This window comes from Bacillus rossius, assembly GCF_032445375.1.
Source record: "Bacillus rossius redtenbacheri isolate Brsri chromosome 4 unlocalized genomic scaffold, Brsri_v3 Brsri_v3_scf4_2, whole genome shotgun sequence".
Taxonomy (NCBI): Eukaryota; Metazoa; Arthropoda; class Insecta; order Phasmatodea; family Bacillidae; genus Bacillus; species Bacillus rossius.
This window is the reverse complement of record NW_026962011.1, coordinates 51,816,460-51,835,760: the sequence shown is the minus strand read 5'-3', so window position 1 is coordinate 51,835,760 and position 19,301 is coordinate 51,816,460. Positions and strand designations below refer to the sequence as shown.

The 19,301-nt window shown below is 39.6% G+C and overlaps 1 protein-coding gene across 1 annotated transcript; it reads left to right on the top strand.

Moving 5' to 3' along the window:
* The first annotated feature begins 6,106 nt into the window (after nucleotides 1-6,106).
* Nucleotides 6,107-17,036, top strand: LOC134542163 (uncharacterized). Its single transcript, XM_063386187.1, has 3 exons — nucleotides 6,107-6,282; nucleotides 13,341-13,464; nucleotides 16,824-17,036. The coding sequence occupies exons 1-3, from the start codon at nucleotides 6,217-6,219 to the stop codon at nucleotides 16,961-16,963; spliced, it is 330 nt and encodes a 109-aa protein (XP_063242257.1). The 5' UTR covers nucleotides 6,107-6,216; the 3' UTR covers nucleotides 16,964-17,036.
* Nucleotides 17,037-19,301: the final 2,265 nt, after the last annotated feature.

Sequence of the window (19,301 nt, the reverse complement as noted above, 5' to 3'; positions counted from 1 at the left end):
TATATTTCAGCCTATAGTTTGTAAAATAGGTCCTTAGCGAGCTCTACACAGCACACTTGGGCATTAAAATATAAATGAAAATGAATATTTTGTGTATATTAATAAACCAGTCAAGCCCTGAAAGTGAAGCAGCTAGAAATACTAATTAAATTAAATATTAGAAGAGATGATTGTACACATACATAACATTTATTGGTGTGTCCAGTGATGTGAAATGTATAATGGAGTTTTTTTCCCCCAATAAGAAGGGTAATGGGCCCAGTGGCATTAACTGCTCTGAATTTAAATTCTGTGATGTAGCGATGCATTACCAGAACTGATACAGAACACAAAATCATTTGCGTTAATTCACATTGCAGTAGCACAAACACTTCCACAGCAGTTTTTACAAATGTGCTCCTCAAATTAATGCAGTAGGTCAGTGCTGGAGATTGGCAGATGCATTGAGATAAAGGTGTGGCTCACAGTTAATAGCAAGCAGCTAACAGCACTGCCACCAGAGCTCCATTTGATAATGTAGAAATGTAAAATTGATTTATACTGTACACATTGAAACCAACAGATAAGTGTTCACCTGATGATTAGAACTCTTTAAGGGATATTCTTTCCCATAAAAATAAAACTGAAACAAATAAACATCCAAAAATGTATATTAATCAGGTAAATTGATTTCAGACACATCTTTGTTAATACAATTTAACATAAATTAGCTCAATAATATTTTATTCATACCACACTATCTTCATGGCAGAGTTAATCGATGCAGTGGATTGAATAGGATTTTGGCCTTTGCCTGAGGATTTTGCCATGAAAAATTATGCACACCAAAATTCTGTTAGGAGTTGCAAAAGAAAATATCTGTAAAAAAAAACTCAACTCAAATGACAAAGAACAACTACATCAATCAATGTTCATAGAATATTTTCAATACAACTGATTACAATCATTTGTACAAGTGGAAGCATTACACAATTGCAAAAAAAAAAAAAAAAAAATCTCTAATTTATTAACTATGCCTAAATAATTAAAAAAAAACTTTTTTTTTTGCAATGGAAGCAGCAATGTATACAGAATTTAACAAATAAAAATAATGTCACAATAAATTAAAATTTTTCACAAATACATATTGTTAATATTTCTTGGTTGTTACCAGGATCCATTTGTGATATTTAATGGAAATTTTGATATAGTTACAAAAAAAAATCCTGTAATCAACCACAAGGATATGTAAATGAGAATGTATTTGATGGAATAGAAACATTTGAACCAAACATTTTTACATGTAAATTTTGTTTCCTTCAAATCATAAAATGACTTAAGTTGATGTTAATTTTGTAGGTAATAAATTTAATTAGTTTGAAAGTCAGGTCATGTTCTTTTATTGTGGAAGATATATTTTCTTTTTATAATATGAAGTTTCACAGAACAAGTTAATTTAAAACCAAACACATTCAAAAAGCACACATACATGTGCTTTCACTCTTTTGATGCATATGCACTTGCACAAAATGTAAATATGCTAAATTACAGAAGAAAAATGTGAAACAACTTTTGAGAATGGATGTACAATACACTCTACTGTCCGGCAGGATGTTTTAAATCAAGGCAGGAATATTAAATTTGCTATTTTTAAAGAATTTATTACATGTTAATTTTATGTATTTTAATCTTAAATCTTTTTTTTTGCAAAGAAGTTCTGAAATGCCTTGACGCCGACCGCCAATGCTCATCTATGTCGCATAGACCGCTATGCCTGATCAACGTCTCGCAAAGGCATGTGCACCGAACGCGCTCGTGCGTGCAGCAAAGTGTAGCTCGTGCGACGAGGCGAACGCCAGGCAACGAGTGCTACGCCGGCGGAAGGATCCGGCCGGGTGTGGCATATCCCTCCGCCGAACTACAACAAATTAATTTATATATATTTTTCACAGGTTTTTATTAAACATTATTTTTCATCAATTAATATTTCAGTCCTGTCAAAATCATGTTTCACTGTGCGATTTGTCCCGAACCTGGCCGGTTCAGTTTCCCGCGAAATTCACACGTTTCCGCGGGAGGGCTGGCGGGGGAGGGGGGTCGCGCGCGGCGACACAGGCAGTGTCCTTCAGGAGCTCCGACAGGCCGGCAGCCTGCGCGCAACGCGGAACCATCAACCTTTGCTTTCACCGACAACATGTAGTTTCAATAGTATAATATTTTCATAATCGTTTACGTACAGTTCCGCGGCCGGCCTCAATCTACCATGAGGTATTTAACTTAAGTAAATCAGTGCTCCAAGATGAGTGTTCTACGTAATACGTAAGTACTGTGGGAAGTCGGAGAGACTTTACGTTGGCGCTTCATGCCCCAACCTATCTTACCGGCTACTTAGTTTTGGCCCGCACGTGGCAGCCAGAAGGCGACACGTGCCACCGAACGTACTAACGAATCAGTCCCTGGGACACATCTAGGTATCACGTAGAGTCGCCGGAGACACGGGCCTACGTGCCACTAGCCCAGTTTATTCAGTGTTATGTAGTAGTGAAATGTCTGTTCGTCAAAGTGTAATAAGTCATGTTAGAGTTTAGGTATCACCGTTGCACGGCATCGTGCCCTCAAATGTACTAACGAATCAGTCCCTGGGACACATCTAGGTATCACGTAGAGTCGCCGGAGACACGGGCCTATGTGCCACTAGCCAAGTTTATTCAATGTTATGAAGTAGTGAAATGTTTGTTCATCAAAGTGTAATCAGTCATGTTAGAGTTTAGGTATCACCTCTGCACGGCATCGTGCCCTCAAATGTGACGTCGTACCGACCATGGCCTTTAAGCCCGTGCTCCGCACCGCCAGTACCGTATCCCGTTTTCGGAGCGCGCCCCTTGCCCAGCCGGATTGAGTCAGGCGAGCGCCTCGGGCGTGACCCCAATAGACATAATGAAATTTAAAGGTACGGAACCCCGGAGGCTCGAACCCATAATTCAATTAAGGGAAAAGCCATTAGTACGAAATTACTAATTACCCGACATGTAATAAGTGCGTCGTAGCCACTCCGGGCGAGTACACCACGCACGGAGCAGACAACAAACCTCATTAACAGTCACCGCGGCCACTGGCCTTAATTAAAATGCCCGTGACTATGATCAAGTCAGAATAGGAGAAATCCCTCTAAAACAATTCACAGTGGGACAATATGTTAGTAAATTTACAGTCGCCAACTCGATGTCACAATTTAAATAATTAAATACATTAAAACCATTGTTCAGCCTTAAGCACCCAATTACCAGGTGCTACATTTTAATTGGGCACCTGGAACATGTTTTAACTGGTAATAGAGTAAATTCAATTCATATAAGTTTTTTGACGCCGACACACAAAGAAGAGAGTTTCTCTTCCTTGCGAGGCGGCCATGTTCGGCAGTCTCCAACCACTCCGCGCCGGGAACAGACGTGTGTCCGTGGGCAGCATCCAAGTTTTCTTTCTTTGATTATTTTATTCTATACTATATCTTTAAATTTAAAACCTCTTATTAATTCATCGCTGCCCACGTCGACTCAGCGCGTATTTTACGGAACCGGGCCTATCCCGACCGTCTTCATCGTGATACCGCGACGTATCGTATCACAGAACGTACGGTACTGGCTGACTCCAGCGAAAGTGTTTATACTTAAGGACGCCGTGCATATGCCTGCCGGCTGCACACACGTAAGTGTTTCGCCGAATTTAGGAGCCCGCTCATAGAGCCCCCCCTGCACCCGTTAACTTTCGGCGCTGGCCGTCTCCAGCGAGCATCGACCCACGTCCCGCGAGTCTGCCGCGGTAACCATTATCACGTAGTGTTGTGTTTAGTGTTGGTGAAAATTTTTGTAGCGGGACTGAATCGCGGAGCGGACTTGTAGAGTGTACCGTGTACCCACATGGACCCCCCGGTGAAACTCACAAATTAAATGTATTCTCGCCAACTCGTATATCATTTTCCGTAATTCCCCGTCCTCCACACGGCCTTCACAGTCAAGCGTAGAACCATTCAGGTTACATTCAAGCCGTGTACCTGGTAGGGCACGCGGGGGCAGAGTACCCACGACCCCACACCAACGGCCTAGCAGCCCGCTAGCCTGGCGCCCCTCCGGACAACAAGAGCATCGCGACGCCCGTAGCGCTTGTCAGGTACTCCCCGGGCCTTTCACAGAGGTCGGGTGACGGCAAATGTACTAAGGAATCAGTCCCTGGGACACATCTAGGTATCACGTAGAGTCGCCGGAGACACGGGCCTACGTGCCACTAGCCCAGTTTATTAAGTGTTATGTACTAGTGAAATGTTTGTTCGTCAAAGTGTAATCAGTCATGTTAGAGTTTAGGTATCACCGCTGCATGGCATCGTGCCCTCAAATGTACTAACGAATCAGTCCCTGGGACACATCTAGGTATAATGTAGAGTCGTCTTAGACACGGGCCTACGTGCCACTAGCCCAGTTTATTAAGTGTTAGGTAATAGTGAAGTGTTTTTGTTCGTTAAGATATCGTTCGTCATGTTAGAGTGTATTTTGTAACTGCCACATCACGTGTACAAGTCCGCCCCTCACGCGCATTAAAATCGTGATTCGCCACTGAGGAACTGAGCTGCGCGTGTGACTAGTCGCGTCGGGCAAACCATTACGGCCAGAACGGGCAGCACCATGTATTGGGCTGTGCTGTAATAAATTCAGCAAATATCTTCCAGAAACTTTGTGTTATTCTTCAGGCGTCCCGAGTGGCCATAACAGCTCGGGGGGCCCTACTGCGTTAACACCTACCTCTAGCCACAAGGCCGAACCTTCCCTGAGATCTCGAACCCAAGCAAAAATCATGTCAAAATATTCAGAGGTAGTGGGGACGGCATCAGTGGATGCAGTCAATTACTACTGTAACACCGGGAAAGTGTGCAATGTTGTAAAATCGTAGCTTGTTCAAACGAAATTCATCGCCAGTGGGAAACCGTATCAGATGTCGTGTATGTTGCGCTAAACCGACAGAGATACGTCAGATAATTCGGGAAACTGTGGACTCGCTAACGCCTGTTTAATCGCCTGCTAACTTTTGTAAATAGTATTTCACATTGCACCGATATGTGCCTATGCAAACCACAAATTAAACACCACATACTGAAGTGCACAATAGGCTAACCTAGGCAAAGAGTGAGAGATTGTATTATTGTAAACAAAAGGTATTGGTTAGTATAGTAACTATGATTTCTGACTGCTTACCTGGAAACTGCCTGTTGCGTAAAATCGCAAGGCAATTAGCAGCTGCAGGACAGGCGGTAGCGGTAATCCTCGATGACTCCGTGGTTCTTCAAACACTAGCAAAGGCAGAATGTGATGCCAAACAACATCCTTGGTAAAACGATATCGTCGTTTGAACTGCACATCACTAAACCACTCCAGTGGATTTTTAAAATCCCTCAAACACCGACGTGGGTCCCTGGCAACATTTCTTTCTTCATTTTCTAGAAATACTTCATCAATTAAATCAAGAAATTCCATAATTGGTTCTGACAACGCAGCCATCTTGAATTTTTTTCCATAAGTGGCTGAGCGTACACTCCAATATTCCTTCGTTTTTGTTTTTACTCGGTTTCATTCGGATATTACTTCGATTTCACTCCGTTCTCGACTGTGCAATGAAAATTTCTCGGCTCAAACTCCACTCGCACTCGGAGAATTCTCGGAACGACTCTGCAAGCCGCCCTAATGGATCATAATACACCCCTCGTTCCACAGCCTCGTTCGTTAACCGGAGGCTAGCCTAACCAGAAGGCTAGCTAACCTAAAGATTTAGCCGGAGGTCATAATATCGGCCCTAAGACCCCTTCATATCTAAAAAATATATCGTAATTGCTTCCTTTGACAAACGCACGCTAAGCCCAAAATAATGTAACATTTCAATGGACTAAGAGTGGAATTAAATTTTTTTAATTCTCAGAGCAATGGTTTTCCTTCAAAATTACGATTGTCAACAATTAATATTAAACTTCCAAAACAAAATGCAGCACATATGCGATAAATGGAAGTTATAATTAAAATTTTTGAAGCTCGACATACTAATTTTAGGAAACAGAGATAAAGAACCCTCCGAGAAAAAAAAATCTGACATGCCTGATCGCTACTGCATAATGGACGTGTGTGATTATGAATCTAGGATTCCCGTATCGAACTTGAATATCGATACTATTTGTTGATGAAAATTTAAGGTGTTAAAATGGCACTGCAAGCTACGAGGAGTTTGGTTCGATTTGGAAATGGCAGCAATAACCATAAATTTGGGGTACGATTACTAAATCATCTGTTTTCTTTGTTGTTTACTAGTTATTATTATTATTTAGTTTCTCATTAAATACTTCGTAAATATGTAGTGTAGCGGTATTTGTGAGAGAAAAATGTTAAAAATCCGAAAATACTTCGTTCAAAAAAAATCGTACAAATATAAAATAACTTTCATTATATGCTCTTTTACGTCCTCTTTTCATAACCGCCTGCGGAGATAAGAAATTCCAAATACTTTAGGAGATATCGAATTTTTTAATTCTCATATTTGGGCAATATTTGTTAAAAAACAATTTAAAATTCCAAAAATACCTTTATTATGTGCTCTTTAACTTCCTCTTTTCATTAAACCCGGCGGAGATCAGAAATTCCAAATACTTTAGGAGATATTGAATTTTTTTAATTTTCATGCTGTGCACTGATGCGGCGTTCAACGGGAAGCCTACGATTCACTCATCCTTCTGGACATACCCGAATACTCACGTTGGCAAGCCTTCTTTTCTTAAAATTAGCAAGAAGTAATTAAAAATACTTTAAAAAATTGTGGATGGTTGGTTATATTAGGTAAGTATAGCTACATTAAAAAAACTGTAAAATCATTTTATGGTTGCTTAGCAAATAACTTTTTAATATGTAGCTATCCTAACCAAATCAACCATCCACAATGTTTTAAAGTATTTATAATGTAGCCAACATAACCTAATTGACCATTAGTTTTCATGAGTTGCATATTTATTTACAATAAACAAAACAAAAAAACCGAAGATGCACGATCGGGCGTTTGCCTCTCGTCTGTTGAAAGTAGAGGTGGGTCGAAAAGTATCAACCTGATACTTTGGCACTGATACGCGCCTGTATCAGGAACTACATACGAGTACACTTGAAAAGTATCAAGTACTTTAGTATCAGTTCAGAATTTGCCTGGAACAACACCACGGCCAATGTGCGCGTGCGCAGAACCCGATCGCAGATGACGGTCACTTGGGTGGAGCTTGTGAAAGGGGAGGGAGCAGGAACGACGAATAAGGGATAAAGAAGGGAAATAATGTAGGGGAGGAAGCGCAGGGGAAGGCGTTGAAGGAGAGGCGCAAAGCGAAATTGTTACGAGTCATTTGGTTATTGTCCCACATCAAAGTACGCTCAGTGCGCAGTGCGTGCACAGTCTCGTTCAATAATAAAACTAATGAAATTTTAATATTAAAAAGTACATTAATACAATATATAATATTTATATTTGTGCACCTAACAGCTATGAAAATGCAAATAAATTCTCAGTTGACACTAATAACAGATGAAATCAACATTAGGACTTTTTTTTCCGAAAACAATTAGTAACTAGTGTTTTCATACATTACAAGATTACGATTTTATCAAAAATAAAAAATAAAAAAAACAGATACGTACATTAGTGAGCATACTATATCAATGTTTACGTTTCAAAGGTTTCTTCAGATTAGTCGATGATGATTTATAACTCAGTTTTTGTTTACACAAATTACAATTAGCAAACTCATTATTTTCCATAAAAATAATTCCACACAAATGAAGTCTTGTTCCTGCACTTATCCATTCCTTATTTCACTATAAAGATACTAACTACAAAGCATGACAGCCCGCAACAATGTACATGGTGGTAATTAATACACGGCCAGGACGAACTGCAGTGAATGTTGAACTGATTGATACTGGCTGTATCAGGCGGGCATGAGAGTAACAGAGGTAGAGAATTACCGGGCGTGATAAATAATGTATCAGAGACACCGATACCTTTTTACGCTGGTGATGACGGCACGGAGGATGTGTACCTTGTCGCTTCCTGGGACCGCTACTGCTCTGATACAAAAATATCAGATACTTGTAACTAGGTATATTACTGTATCAGTATCAGGTTGGAACAGATACCGAAAATTGCTGTAACAACACACCTCTAGTTGAAAGAAGGCTTGCCAACGTGAGTATTCGGGTATGTCCAGAAGGATGAGTGAATCGTAGGCTTCCCGCGTTCACCATTGTTGCTTGTTTTCAAGTATATATATTTTTTTTTTTCGCGATGTAGTTGAACGACTACATCACGTAAAAAGAAAATTACGTGAGTTCCTACTGTTCATCCTTTGTCCCGTTTTGTTAGGTCAGGTCAGTTACATTATAAATACTTAAAACTATACAAGTAAAATTAATTGATAATTTTTAATTTCCGTTTATTTGAAGTATTTATAATGTAACTAACCTTACCTAATGGAAAATTTCTGTTATTTAGGCATTCACGCGCACACGGCAAAATATAAAATGGCGTCTGTTGAATGATTACATAGGGCTTGTATTGCAAAATAAGAACGGCGATATCTCCAAAAGTAATTGGAATTTCTTATCTCCGCAAGCGGTTATGAAAAGAGGACGTAAAAGAGCATATAATGAATGTTATTTTATATTAGTACGATTTTTTTTTGGTGTTAATCCGTACACTACATATTTACCGCAAGGAGTTCCCACCCCCCAACCACCTGACGCCGTCCCCGCTGCCTGTTTTGAAATTACGTAAATTAAAAAGGTTTAAAGAATTTTGATCTCAAGGGTGGGGTTCCTGGCCTCGTGGCTGCAGGCAGGGACGCGTCTGCAAAGGGCCCCCCGGGCTGTTATGGCCTCCCAGGACGCCGTATTAGAGAAAACACACACGTACGTTTAACAGATTTATTACATCGCACACGTTACACTTCTCTACGTCACATATGGCACTCTCACGCGACTGGCCGCATCATCGTCGACCTCCACTCAGCCTACACCACCCTCACTCGGCGGTACTCTTACGGTCGCTCGGTAGCCCGGCGGCTAGTACTTGAAGAGGGGTAGGTACCCGGCGAGTTACGAGACGAATGCTCGGGTGAGCGGCAAGCCCGTTTCTGCACACGTGAATGTTTGTGCGGGACGTAACACGGGTTACACTAACTGCTGGTTATACAAGTTCACTTAACAAAGAAATATTACACTAGAGTCACTAAGGGCTAGTCCCGAGTTCGGGGTAAAGTTCAAGTGTCCCACTCAGGTGGTCACGCAAAGGCGGTCAGTCCGCGTGGTGGCGAGGGCCACGTTAAGTTGGGGACGGGCGCGGCGGAATCCGGCAGGATATCTCGTCCGCGACCGTTGCACGTCCCAGGTGATAAATCGTTATTAAACTCTGTTTCGCGTTCGGCACTGTGCCGCCCCGCGTGGGCTATGAACTAGTTCCCCAAGGGGGGTTTTAATAGCGTGAGGCGCAGGCGCCACGACGGGTCGCCTAAATAATTGCACTTACGTAGCACGGGAAAGACTCTGCGAGTCACACATTTTAACTAAAGACCGCACGAGATATCGTACGGCCGGTTAGGGCCGACCGGGGAGCTGTTGATAAAGATTTGAAGACATTTACCTATTGCTGTTAACGTGGAAATGGCGCGAAAGGTGAAGGCTCCCCGTGCGCGGGGCTGCCGGCCCCGGTGAGAGCTAGGTCGCTACTGACTATTCTCCCTGGCAACCGGGCCAGGGAGGGGGAAAAATCCGCGGGAAACTGCGGAGCGCGGGTAGGTGATTCCGGCCAGTTTTGTGAACGATATTGGTTTACAAAATGATTAGTTAGTTAACAATAATTATTGGCTATTTTAAAAGTTTTAGTTTTTGATTGTTTTATCAAATGCATGTACACAGACTACCTAGTTGCGCGATGCCACACCCGGCCGGGCGCCTTGCACACGTAGGAGGCTGTGACTGACGTCACGCCGTTCGGGTCGCTGCACTAAGCCACACGCGCGGGCGTGTTCGTCGCACTAGCACTGGCTCGGGTGTTGAGGACACATAGCGGTCTGTGCTCTCAGAGGGAGCACCGACGGCGGCGTCACACCCTCACTCCTCCCCCCTCTGGAGCCTCCTTCGTAAGTCCTTCCCTCCTCCCAGATCCAGTGTCCTCCCCTCAAGCTCGTTCCACTCTCGCCCCGTCCTCACAAGGAACACCTGTCTTCCTCTCTCTGTCCGTCTCCATTCCCTCTGAATCTTCCACTCATGATCCCTCCTTCCTCGATACAGCCCTCTGTTCAACCTAGCTCCCAGCTTTCCCCCTCCCCCCTCCCCCCACGAATTACTTTATGCATTCTCACTAGCCTTTCTACTTTCCTCCTTTTTTGCAGCGTGTCCCACCCCAGCTCCTTCATCATCACCGATGGTCTGTGTGTTTCCCCCATCCTGCCTTCCCTTCACTTCTCCACATCTCGCTGCCTTGCGCTGCACCCTCTCCAACTCCTCAATTTCCTTCTCCACATAGGGGTCCCACACCGCCGAGGCATACTCCAACACTGGCCGTACCAATGTCGCGTACGCCTTTTCCTTTACATTCCTACCTGTCCCTTTCAGTGTCCTGCTAAGCAGCCCTAACCCCCTCCTGTCCTTCACCACCTTCTTGTTTTCAAGTCTTACATATCCGTGTATATTTATACTATTCCTGTTAAACATTTTGTTAAAATTCTCAAACATTTAACAGTTACTAATTATTCCCGCACATTAACCTTTAACCAGTTAATATTTTTGAGCTCTAACTTTTAACTTAACTCAGTTAAATTTACGGCATTGCAGGCTCCTGCCCTCCTCAACTTTGCAGAGTATTCTTAGGACATGATGTTTTTCAATAATGCTGTATTATCAGCTGATTATGTAGGTTCAAGGTCATGGTGATCTAGTTTTGTTTTTATATTTAATTGTTAATATTTTTTATAATATTTTCTGATTTTTAGTTACTTGATTTGAAAAAAAAGCTATTTAACTATGTTTTTTGCTGTTCTTCACATTGTTTGCTAGGTAAGTATTATTTTTAATCCATTCTTAAGTGTTTTGTTTAGCTTCAATATTATTTTCATGCCTATATTTTATGTTTGTGTTAATTTAGAAGCTCTCATTTTCTAGAACATTTTATATTGTTTTCATAAAAGAAAGAATGAGAGACAGGTGCACTGAAGGGCGGTGTCAATTTCCCAGTCATTTCATCAGTTACAGAGACACTGGTGCTTCTGTTCTGTATGTGTTCACTCCTGCAGGAGATGGTTAAACTAACAGAGTTTTGTCTCTGGCAATCAGAAAGGACATTGTGTTTTGCATGTTCATTTTTTTGCTTGAACGCCTCAATGCGAGGGTAGTGCAATGTGTACAATGATGTGTCCTTGTAAAGAGAAGCTTTGTAGTGATTGGTCGGCGAGGCCACACACTCGCCTCTTCCCTGCGTAGTGGTACGCAGTTGCGCGACATCGGTCGTTCGAACGCTCTGCCGGTTAGTCTCGCCGTTCAGCGGATCGCTAAAAACAATTTTATGATATTGTAAGGGCGAACTGTTTCACGTCTGGGCGCTGGGGCCATGCCGCAGTAAGTTTAAACTATTTTATCCTTCCACATTTTCAGACTAATTAGAAACTAAGCTCCAGACATGCAGCGTTGGTCCGCTGGGATGTAATGTCAGTTTGTTCGGTACTTGGCAGATGGAGAAGCCACTAGGAACATTATTTAGTGAAGGCACAGGACTGAGAAACCCTCTGCAGAAGTGAGGTCTTGAGTGTTTTATTTTGGACACGCTGTGTCCATGTAAATTCAACGTGAGAGGAATAAATACCAAAAATTCATATAAAACTCTTTTGTTTAAATACAACCATTAATAGTTTTTAAATAATCAAAGTAATTTACAGAACTTTACCCCCCACTACCTGCAAATTCCGATGGAATATTTATCAAGTGTTTGCAGTATGTGCAAAGAACGATCATCATATTAGCCGGTCTCAATTGTGACTTGTCACAAATTTTTTGCACATTAACTTTAACTTAATATGAGTTAGTTTTTAAACTAAGCTACTCATGTCTGGCACACAGTATATGCAAAACCTGTGGTGACTTTAAATTAATCTAGTTACCAAGCTAAATGGGAGTACAAGAAAATGAGCATGTAAACAAACTTAGTAAAATAGCTACAGTTTTTGGTGACTATTGGAAATTTAACTCTGGCCGTGTCCAAATGCACCTGAAGTATATATTTAGGCCTTTCCTAATTTGCTTGCAGTATATAACTTACTTTACGTACTTGTTCTCGGAAGTGACATTATAAGAGCTGTCCGAACAGGACGTGTAGAATGCAAGTAAATGAATCTGTGTACGTTTCTCTTAATTTGAGGTGAAACGCTAACCATTTTGAAAAAGTTGTGTAGGTTATATCTAATATAAAATTTTAATAATTTAAAGATTTGTAAAGCATTTTCACTTTAAAATTGACTGGGATTACTAACAAGGATAAAATTATAAAGTGAAGTGCCATAAATTCTGTGATACTAATGAAGTGATAAAAGTTATTAATGTCAGTTAAACATTAAAAAAAAAAATGTATTTGTTGTAAAAATAAATTATGTAAACAACCTGTTTGCCTGGCTATACTATTTAAAAAGGCATATATTGAACCCATTCGAATTTGTCAAGCGTGTCACAAGGGCAAGTGAAGTACACAAGTTCGCAAGTACAGTGCTGGCAACAAGATAATCATCTCACTCATACATTTATGAGCTAATAAGCAAACATTTTAAAAACAAACTATCTTATTAAAAAAAACTAAAATTTTATATTTTACATCAAAATTTATTTATCCTTGATACTTGAATTTATGTGTGAATTTTTTTTTATAGCACACCTAATCAATTAAACTGAATTCAACCAAACTGGAGTTTATGAAAATTATTGTGCCATACATGCAGCCATAAGTGAAAATTTACAGTTTGCCACTGTTAACTGCGCAGAGAATCAGCATTTCCATCGTAGCGTGGGAAACAGTCAGACCGGCATGCCAGTCGGCAGGCAATTGGCTCATAGTAGCAGAGGCTTTACAATGTCTACACTGGCGAATCACAGGCAGCTATCGTATGTTAGGGGGGGGGGGGTGTGACACTCAGGTGACCAGCAGAAGTGTAAAATTCTCATCCTTTCTAGTCCTACCCATCCAACTCTGAACTGCATATTGGAAACTAGCCAACACTGAACGATACTGTAGCCCAGATTTCTATTTGTCCGCAGCATCTGAGGACGTTAGTAACTGCCGGTGGCAAAGAAGCACCGAAGAGTAGCACACCTGCGAAGGGGCCCGACCCAGGAAATGTTCCCGGGCTGAGTTCAGCTGTCCTCTCCGTTCCACCAGGAGGTGAAGTATTGGCAACACTGACTGGACACTATCTACCAGTGTCCCACAGCTAGGGCAGTTTCCCCACCACTTGGACAAGAAATCACAGCTAGGTTGTTCAAAAATTTAAATCAATTAAGATAACACATTATATTTTGAATTGCATTACATGAAAGCTGTGATTTCACTGTCGTGCATGCAATCCAGCAATAATAATTTGTTATAAATTTTTTTCTGTCAAATTTCAGGTTAGATGTAAACTTTTTCCTTTTCGAGGTTATTGTGAAATAAATTCTCTGGGCTTATTGTTTTTATTTTTAAAATGCATAAGTTTATTTTTGAAGTAATTTTTTTTGCTGTCTTCTTTGTGTGGTAAGGCATGCTGATGTGATTCTCCTTCGTTATTTCCACGACAGAGACATTGTTTCACACGGCAGGCGTGTGAGTCACGGTCATGGTCACGGGAGCGAGAGCGAGAGAGCGAGAGAGAGAGAAAATTGCTGCGTCATGGGAACAGAAGTAAGCATTTCCTGGAAGTTTCTGTTACCCTGCGCCGTGATTGGCTGAGAATTACGTCAGCGAGCCCAGGTTACTGCCTGCACGAAGGGAAGGAAGGCTGTAAAATCAGTCATTGTCTGAACACCGGGCCGTGCGGTCGTTGTTCGGGCGATGGCTCAGTGTTTTATTTTTTGTACCGTTTAATTTTTTTAAAATTCGGTTGTGCGGAATATAGATTGTGATTGTTACATGAATAAAAAAAACAGGTAATACATCGAACATTGAGTTAGAATTTCTTTGTGACCTGCCACATAACCTGTATGTTCCACTCATCACCTAATTCTGAGCTAGCCGGAGGTGGTGAGTGGTGACATGCTGCTCAGTTTGTAGATGTGCCCTGTCACCAGGGGCGCAACAACGGGAGGAGGGGGGAAGGGTATTTTGCCCCCCCTCTGAAACCTTGAAGGGGGGGCAAACAAAGTGCTGTGTAATCAATTTTTAGATAATAAAACTGCTTAAATAGGACCATTTTCCACCTTGAAATACAAATTTTCCCGGGGGAGGACCCCCGGACCCCCCGCTTCAATAGGGGGGATCGATGATTCTTTATAAAAAGGTATATTGCCCCCCCCTCCCCCTTTGTAAATTTAGTTGTTGCACCCTTGCCTGTCACAATCAAAAATATAAGGAATCTAAGAAAAAGGGGGGTGAGAGGTGTTTTGTTGTCAATACTAAATAAAAAGAATATACAGAATACTAATTGACTTGCTATAATATTTTATATATGGCTCTAAAAACTAAGAGGTTGACCGCTTCTGACCCACATCATTGCAAGCAAGCAGCGTAGCTTCACAGTCGAGTGACGGAAATGATGTAATCTCAACCTGAAGCATTATTGTGCCCATGTAGTTTTTATCTGGGTCATAAAAAAAATATACAATTATATACTATCAACTGTTTTTCGTCATTACATAATGCACCACATACAACAGACATCAGTGTTTACACATTTTTTAAATTGTCATTTGAGAGAAATTTGTTTTCGGTAATCTAAATTTATGTTCGTTCGGTAAAATTACTCTATGTGAACACATTCTAAATATATACATATAAATTTATTAAACAAAACCTTACTAATAATAATAATAATAATAATAATAATAATAATAATAATGTGCCATAGTAAGGAGTGTTTTTTTTTTTTTTTTTTTTAGTTCTAGACATTTTTATTATGTTTTGAGAAATAATTGGTCTTATGCTCAGATTTTTTTTTTTGTTTCTTACTTTAAATGAATAATGTGTTCATATGGTAATTTATACGTTTATTTAGCAGTTGGTTATTTTTATAGAACATGAACAATTTTTTGTAGCGAAAGAAAGGATGAAAGTCAGGTGCATGAGACAGCGGTGCCAATTTTCCAAACAGTTTATTAGTTAAGACACGTTCTGGTGCTTTCTGTGTGTATTCATATGAATACCAGCTTATACAGGAAGCTGAAAATTTATCAGGTTATTGTACCAGCCAAATCAGAAAGGTCTTTGGGATTTGTAGGTTTGGTTTTTTTTTTTACAGAATTGCCCAGATGCGAGAGTAATGTACTTTGTGTGCGTAGGAGCTTTGTTGTGATTGCGTGACGGACCCATGCAGGTACCTCCCCCCCATTGTAGTCGGACGTAGTTGCGTTGCTTCTTCAGTTCTCTGCTCGAGGTGTCACGTCGAAGCTGATGATGCAGATGCATGTATGGCATTAGACTGGTTCGCGTAACCTGCGACAGATGATGATCGACTTATCGTACGGTCGCGTGGAGCGGATCTGTCTGACCTGAGGCAGCGAACAGACAGCACTATCTGCATTCTGCATCATGAACAATGTTTACCAACGAGAGGCATAATGAGTACAAACAAACAGTAAAATTGTGCAAAAATAATTATTTCTGAACAAATGTCTCAACTGTAGGTTTTGATTACTTCATCTTGACCACTATTTTTTTGTATTTGTTTGAAAAAAATAGGTCTGCCCCAAATATATATTTAACTCGGGAGATTTTTTTTTTTTTAAAATACTGACATTCCATTAATACACATTAATCTTTTTGTGTATTAACATGTAAATTAGATGTATCAGACAAGTGAATGTGGCACACTACTATAGGAAGCGTATTAGACAGCATGTCGAACAACATATTCTGGTATTACTCCTACGAGTTATAATACATTCAAACGGATGTGATTTACAGCAATTTTTCTGTTTTTTTATAAACCTTCACCATTTCTACCCGTTTGGTCGGATATTGCCAATTAACGAACTCGACCTAGATTTTATGTAGCAGTTTTGAAGTGATTTGTGGAAAATTGTGACAGTTATCATGTCCACAAAAAATATATATAACTTACAACTACTGGAAGGACACAGATTTCCCCAAAACTAAGTAAAGAAATATCAAAACTTCTTAATGAATACAAATCAAAGTAGAAAGTGTTATTAGTATATCAATACTTTTGTGATATGTAAGTTGTAAATAATAACAGCAATAATTTTACTTTAAGTTTTAAAAGTTTTTAACAATGGTGTCCAGGGTAAAAACTGTGTTATAAAATATTGACTAAAAAAGCCTCCGTATACTTTAAGAGTTGGTGATGGTTTTGGGGTCTATGGACCAAGAAAAGAAAATCTGTGTAAAAGGTTTCCAGAAATTGCACCATGATAATGAATGGCTACAATAGGTAGTATGTATTTCTTTGAAATATACCTAATTGTATTTACAGCTCATAACAGAATTTTTGAGCTTCAAACACAAACCCTGTGCTTTGCTACTAGAGTAAATAACTTTTGCCATCACAACATTATTTATAAAGAGATTTTTTTTCTTCCTTGTTACAGAAGTTGGTCCACATGCTTCAAAGCAGGCTGAGTACAAGAACCCAGAGTACTTCTGCTACAACGAGTTTTCTTACTTCGAAGCTGAAAATGAAATGTTGAAGTATAGATTACCACAACCATCAAGTATAAAACAGAACTAGTTGATTTCAGTGTACCTTAGTTGTCAATTGTGTATATTACTTTCTAGCATAAAATTATGATTTGAGCGTTGAATTGATTTTTATTTTAATCAAAGGAAAAAGTATGAGTTTTCAAAGATGTGTCAGAAACACCGCTGCACAATTTTGGAAGTGCAGTGTATGTGTGCCCATAATCATAACCTGGTAATCAAAGGGTAACGTAAGGATTATCATTACACATTGATGTTTAAAATGTTCAGATATAGTTTGTAGTTACTTGGTTCTAGTTATTTAAAATTTAACTATTATGTATTTTGGGCAAAATTATGCTGTTGATGAATGTTTCTAAGGTTAGAAATTTATTTTTCATAGTAGGCAAGTTAAGTGTATTGTTTACAGGGTGTTTGGTACGAGGACGACATCATTTTTTGAAAGACTGGGGAGGTCATAGGCTAGATTTTACTAGGCCTGTATGAATATTCAGATTTTTTAATATCAAAATGAACAGTTTATTATTAATACTCAATTCCATTTTGAATACTAACACTTTGAATAAAAGACTATCAGTCATTTACGAATACGGCTGTGTGGGAGCTTGAAAGTCTGGAAAAATTTCATGAGTTTCTCGTCTGGCGTGGACAAAATTTCCACGGGATATTCGTAATGTTTTAGGGTTTTTTGCTACATCTGGCCACATAAATTTTGAGAAGACTAATATAGTAAATCCTAATTAAACAATGTAATTCAGAACCATTACTATCACCCACATTACCAGCTAAAGTATTTCACAAAGAAGAGTCCGGCAGGTCATTAAAAATAGATTTGAACTGACTGTAGCCTTATGGCTAAATTAAATATATATATTTTTTATAATTACATTAGAATTTGACATTTCATTCATTTACACTTTTTTTTAGTTTGGAAGTGCATAATTAATTTTCTTGAAACTTAATTGTATCAAATAATGATTTAGAATTAAAAATTACATTGCAGAATACAACAAAAGTTATTGCATGCTATTACAAACACACACAAAAGTTATGATGACTTAGAGGCAAGATTTTAAGTAACGTTCAAAATAAAATTTAAAAAAAAATCTCCATTACCGTGACACTTGGAACATTGGGTCTATGGGTAATAACTAGCCAATGACCTCCCCAGTCTTTCAAAAAATGATGTCGTCCTCGTACCAAACACCCTATTTATAAAAATATACTCAACATGTTTATCTGCCAGTATTCACAGGCATCATGAAGCACAGATTCTAAATGTGTGCCAATGCAGGTGATAGCAGATCAGTGACGCACACACAAGAGAGGTAAGACGAGTGAGAAACACTTCACTTACGTACATTGCTGCGACGTGACCAAATGGAAGTTCAAGAAACATCATGAGACATGCAATCTTGTTGCATCAGTGAGCCGTCATAACGAAGGCATATCACGTGTTGGAATAATTGTAAAATGTTGATTAAGCAAGTTTCATCTCCGATGTGTGACTTATAGAACACTTGTCATATACTGATGCTATCCTCGGTGTAAACAAGTTGAATTCACAATTTTTCCAAGTTCAATTTTACAAGTTAAAAAGAACGTACATATTGTCAAGGTGAATATGATCACAAATAGTTTTGATTTTGCTCACACAAAAATATTGGTTGTGCTGGCATTTTTGTGTCAAAGCTGTGTTAATAATCATCAGTTGCAAATACTGACGTGCGACGTGCCGTGCCAAAGCAGTCGGCCCCTCTCTTCCTAAACACGTGAGTGGGCTGTGCTCGCGTTGCCCCTTACCAGGACGATCACTCCCGCTGCTCCGATTGCCCGGGGCAACCACGCCGACCCTCCCCGACTGGCTGCTACCCCCCACTTAAAAATATTCAATTTTCAAGTCTTAAAAAGTCCTTGAATTGTACTGAAATTCTCAAACTGACTTTAATCAAATTGAGAATACACTAAACTTAATTTTCTGCGTTTCAATTTGCTTACATAGTTCGTAACTCAGTATGTTCTTGTCATATCTACCAGTTAATGGAAAATAAGTTCTTTTCACGAGTTATATTGAGTTATATTGGCGATTGTCTTTAGGATGCTTATGGAGTGTTTGGCTAAGTTTCTGTATTTCGTTTTTTAGTGTTAATGTGCCAATATTTTGTCACACTAATTGCAAGGTTTTTCACACAGGGCTTATTCAAGTTGTTTAAACTGTAATACGGTTACTTTTATTGGTATGTCAAAGCATACTGCCACTAGTTGCCCACTAATACCATACTTTAGTTTATAATTTATTAAGTACAATGAATTTTTCTAAGCATGCCGGATTACGACTTGAGGAGATTCATTTAAAATTGTGAAACCAG

Coding starts and splice junctions, on each gene's coding strand:
- LOC134542163 (XM_063386187.1), top strand. CDS start 6,217: ATGGCACTGCAAGCTACGAGGAGTTTGGTTCGATTTGGAAATGGCAGC. Junction 6,283..13,340: donor GCAATAACCATAAATTTGGG/GTACGATTACTA, acceptor ATTTGTCCGCAG/CATCTGAGGACGTTAGTAAC. Junction 13,465..16,823: donor CCTCTCCGTTCCACCAGGAG/GTGAAGTATTGG, acceptor TCCTTGTTACAG/AAGTTGGTCCACATGCTTCA.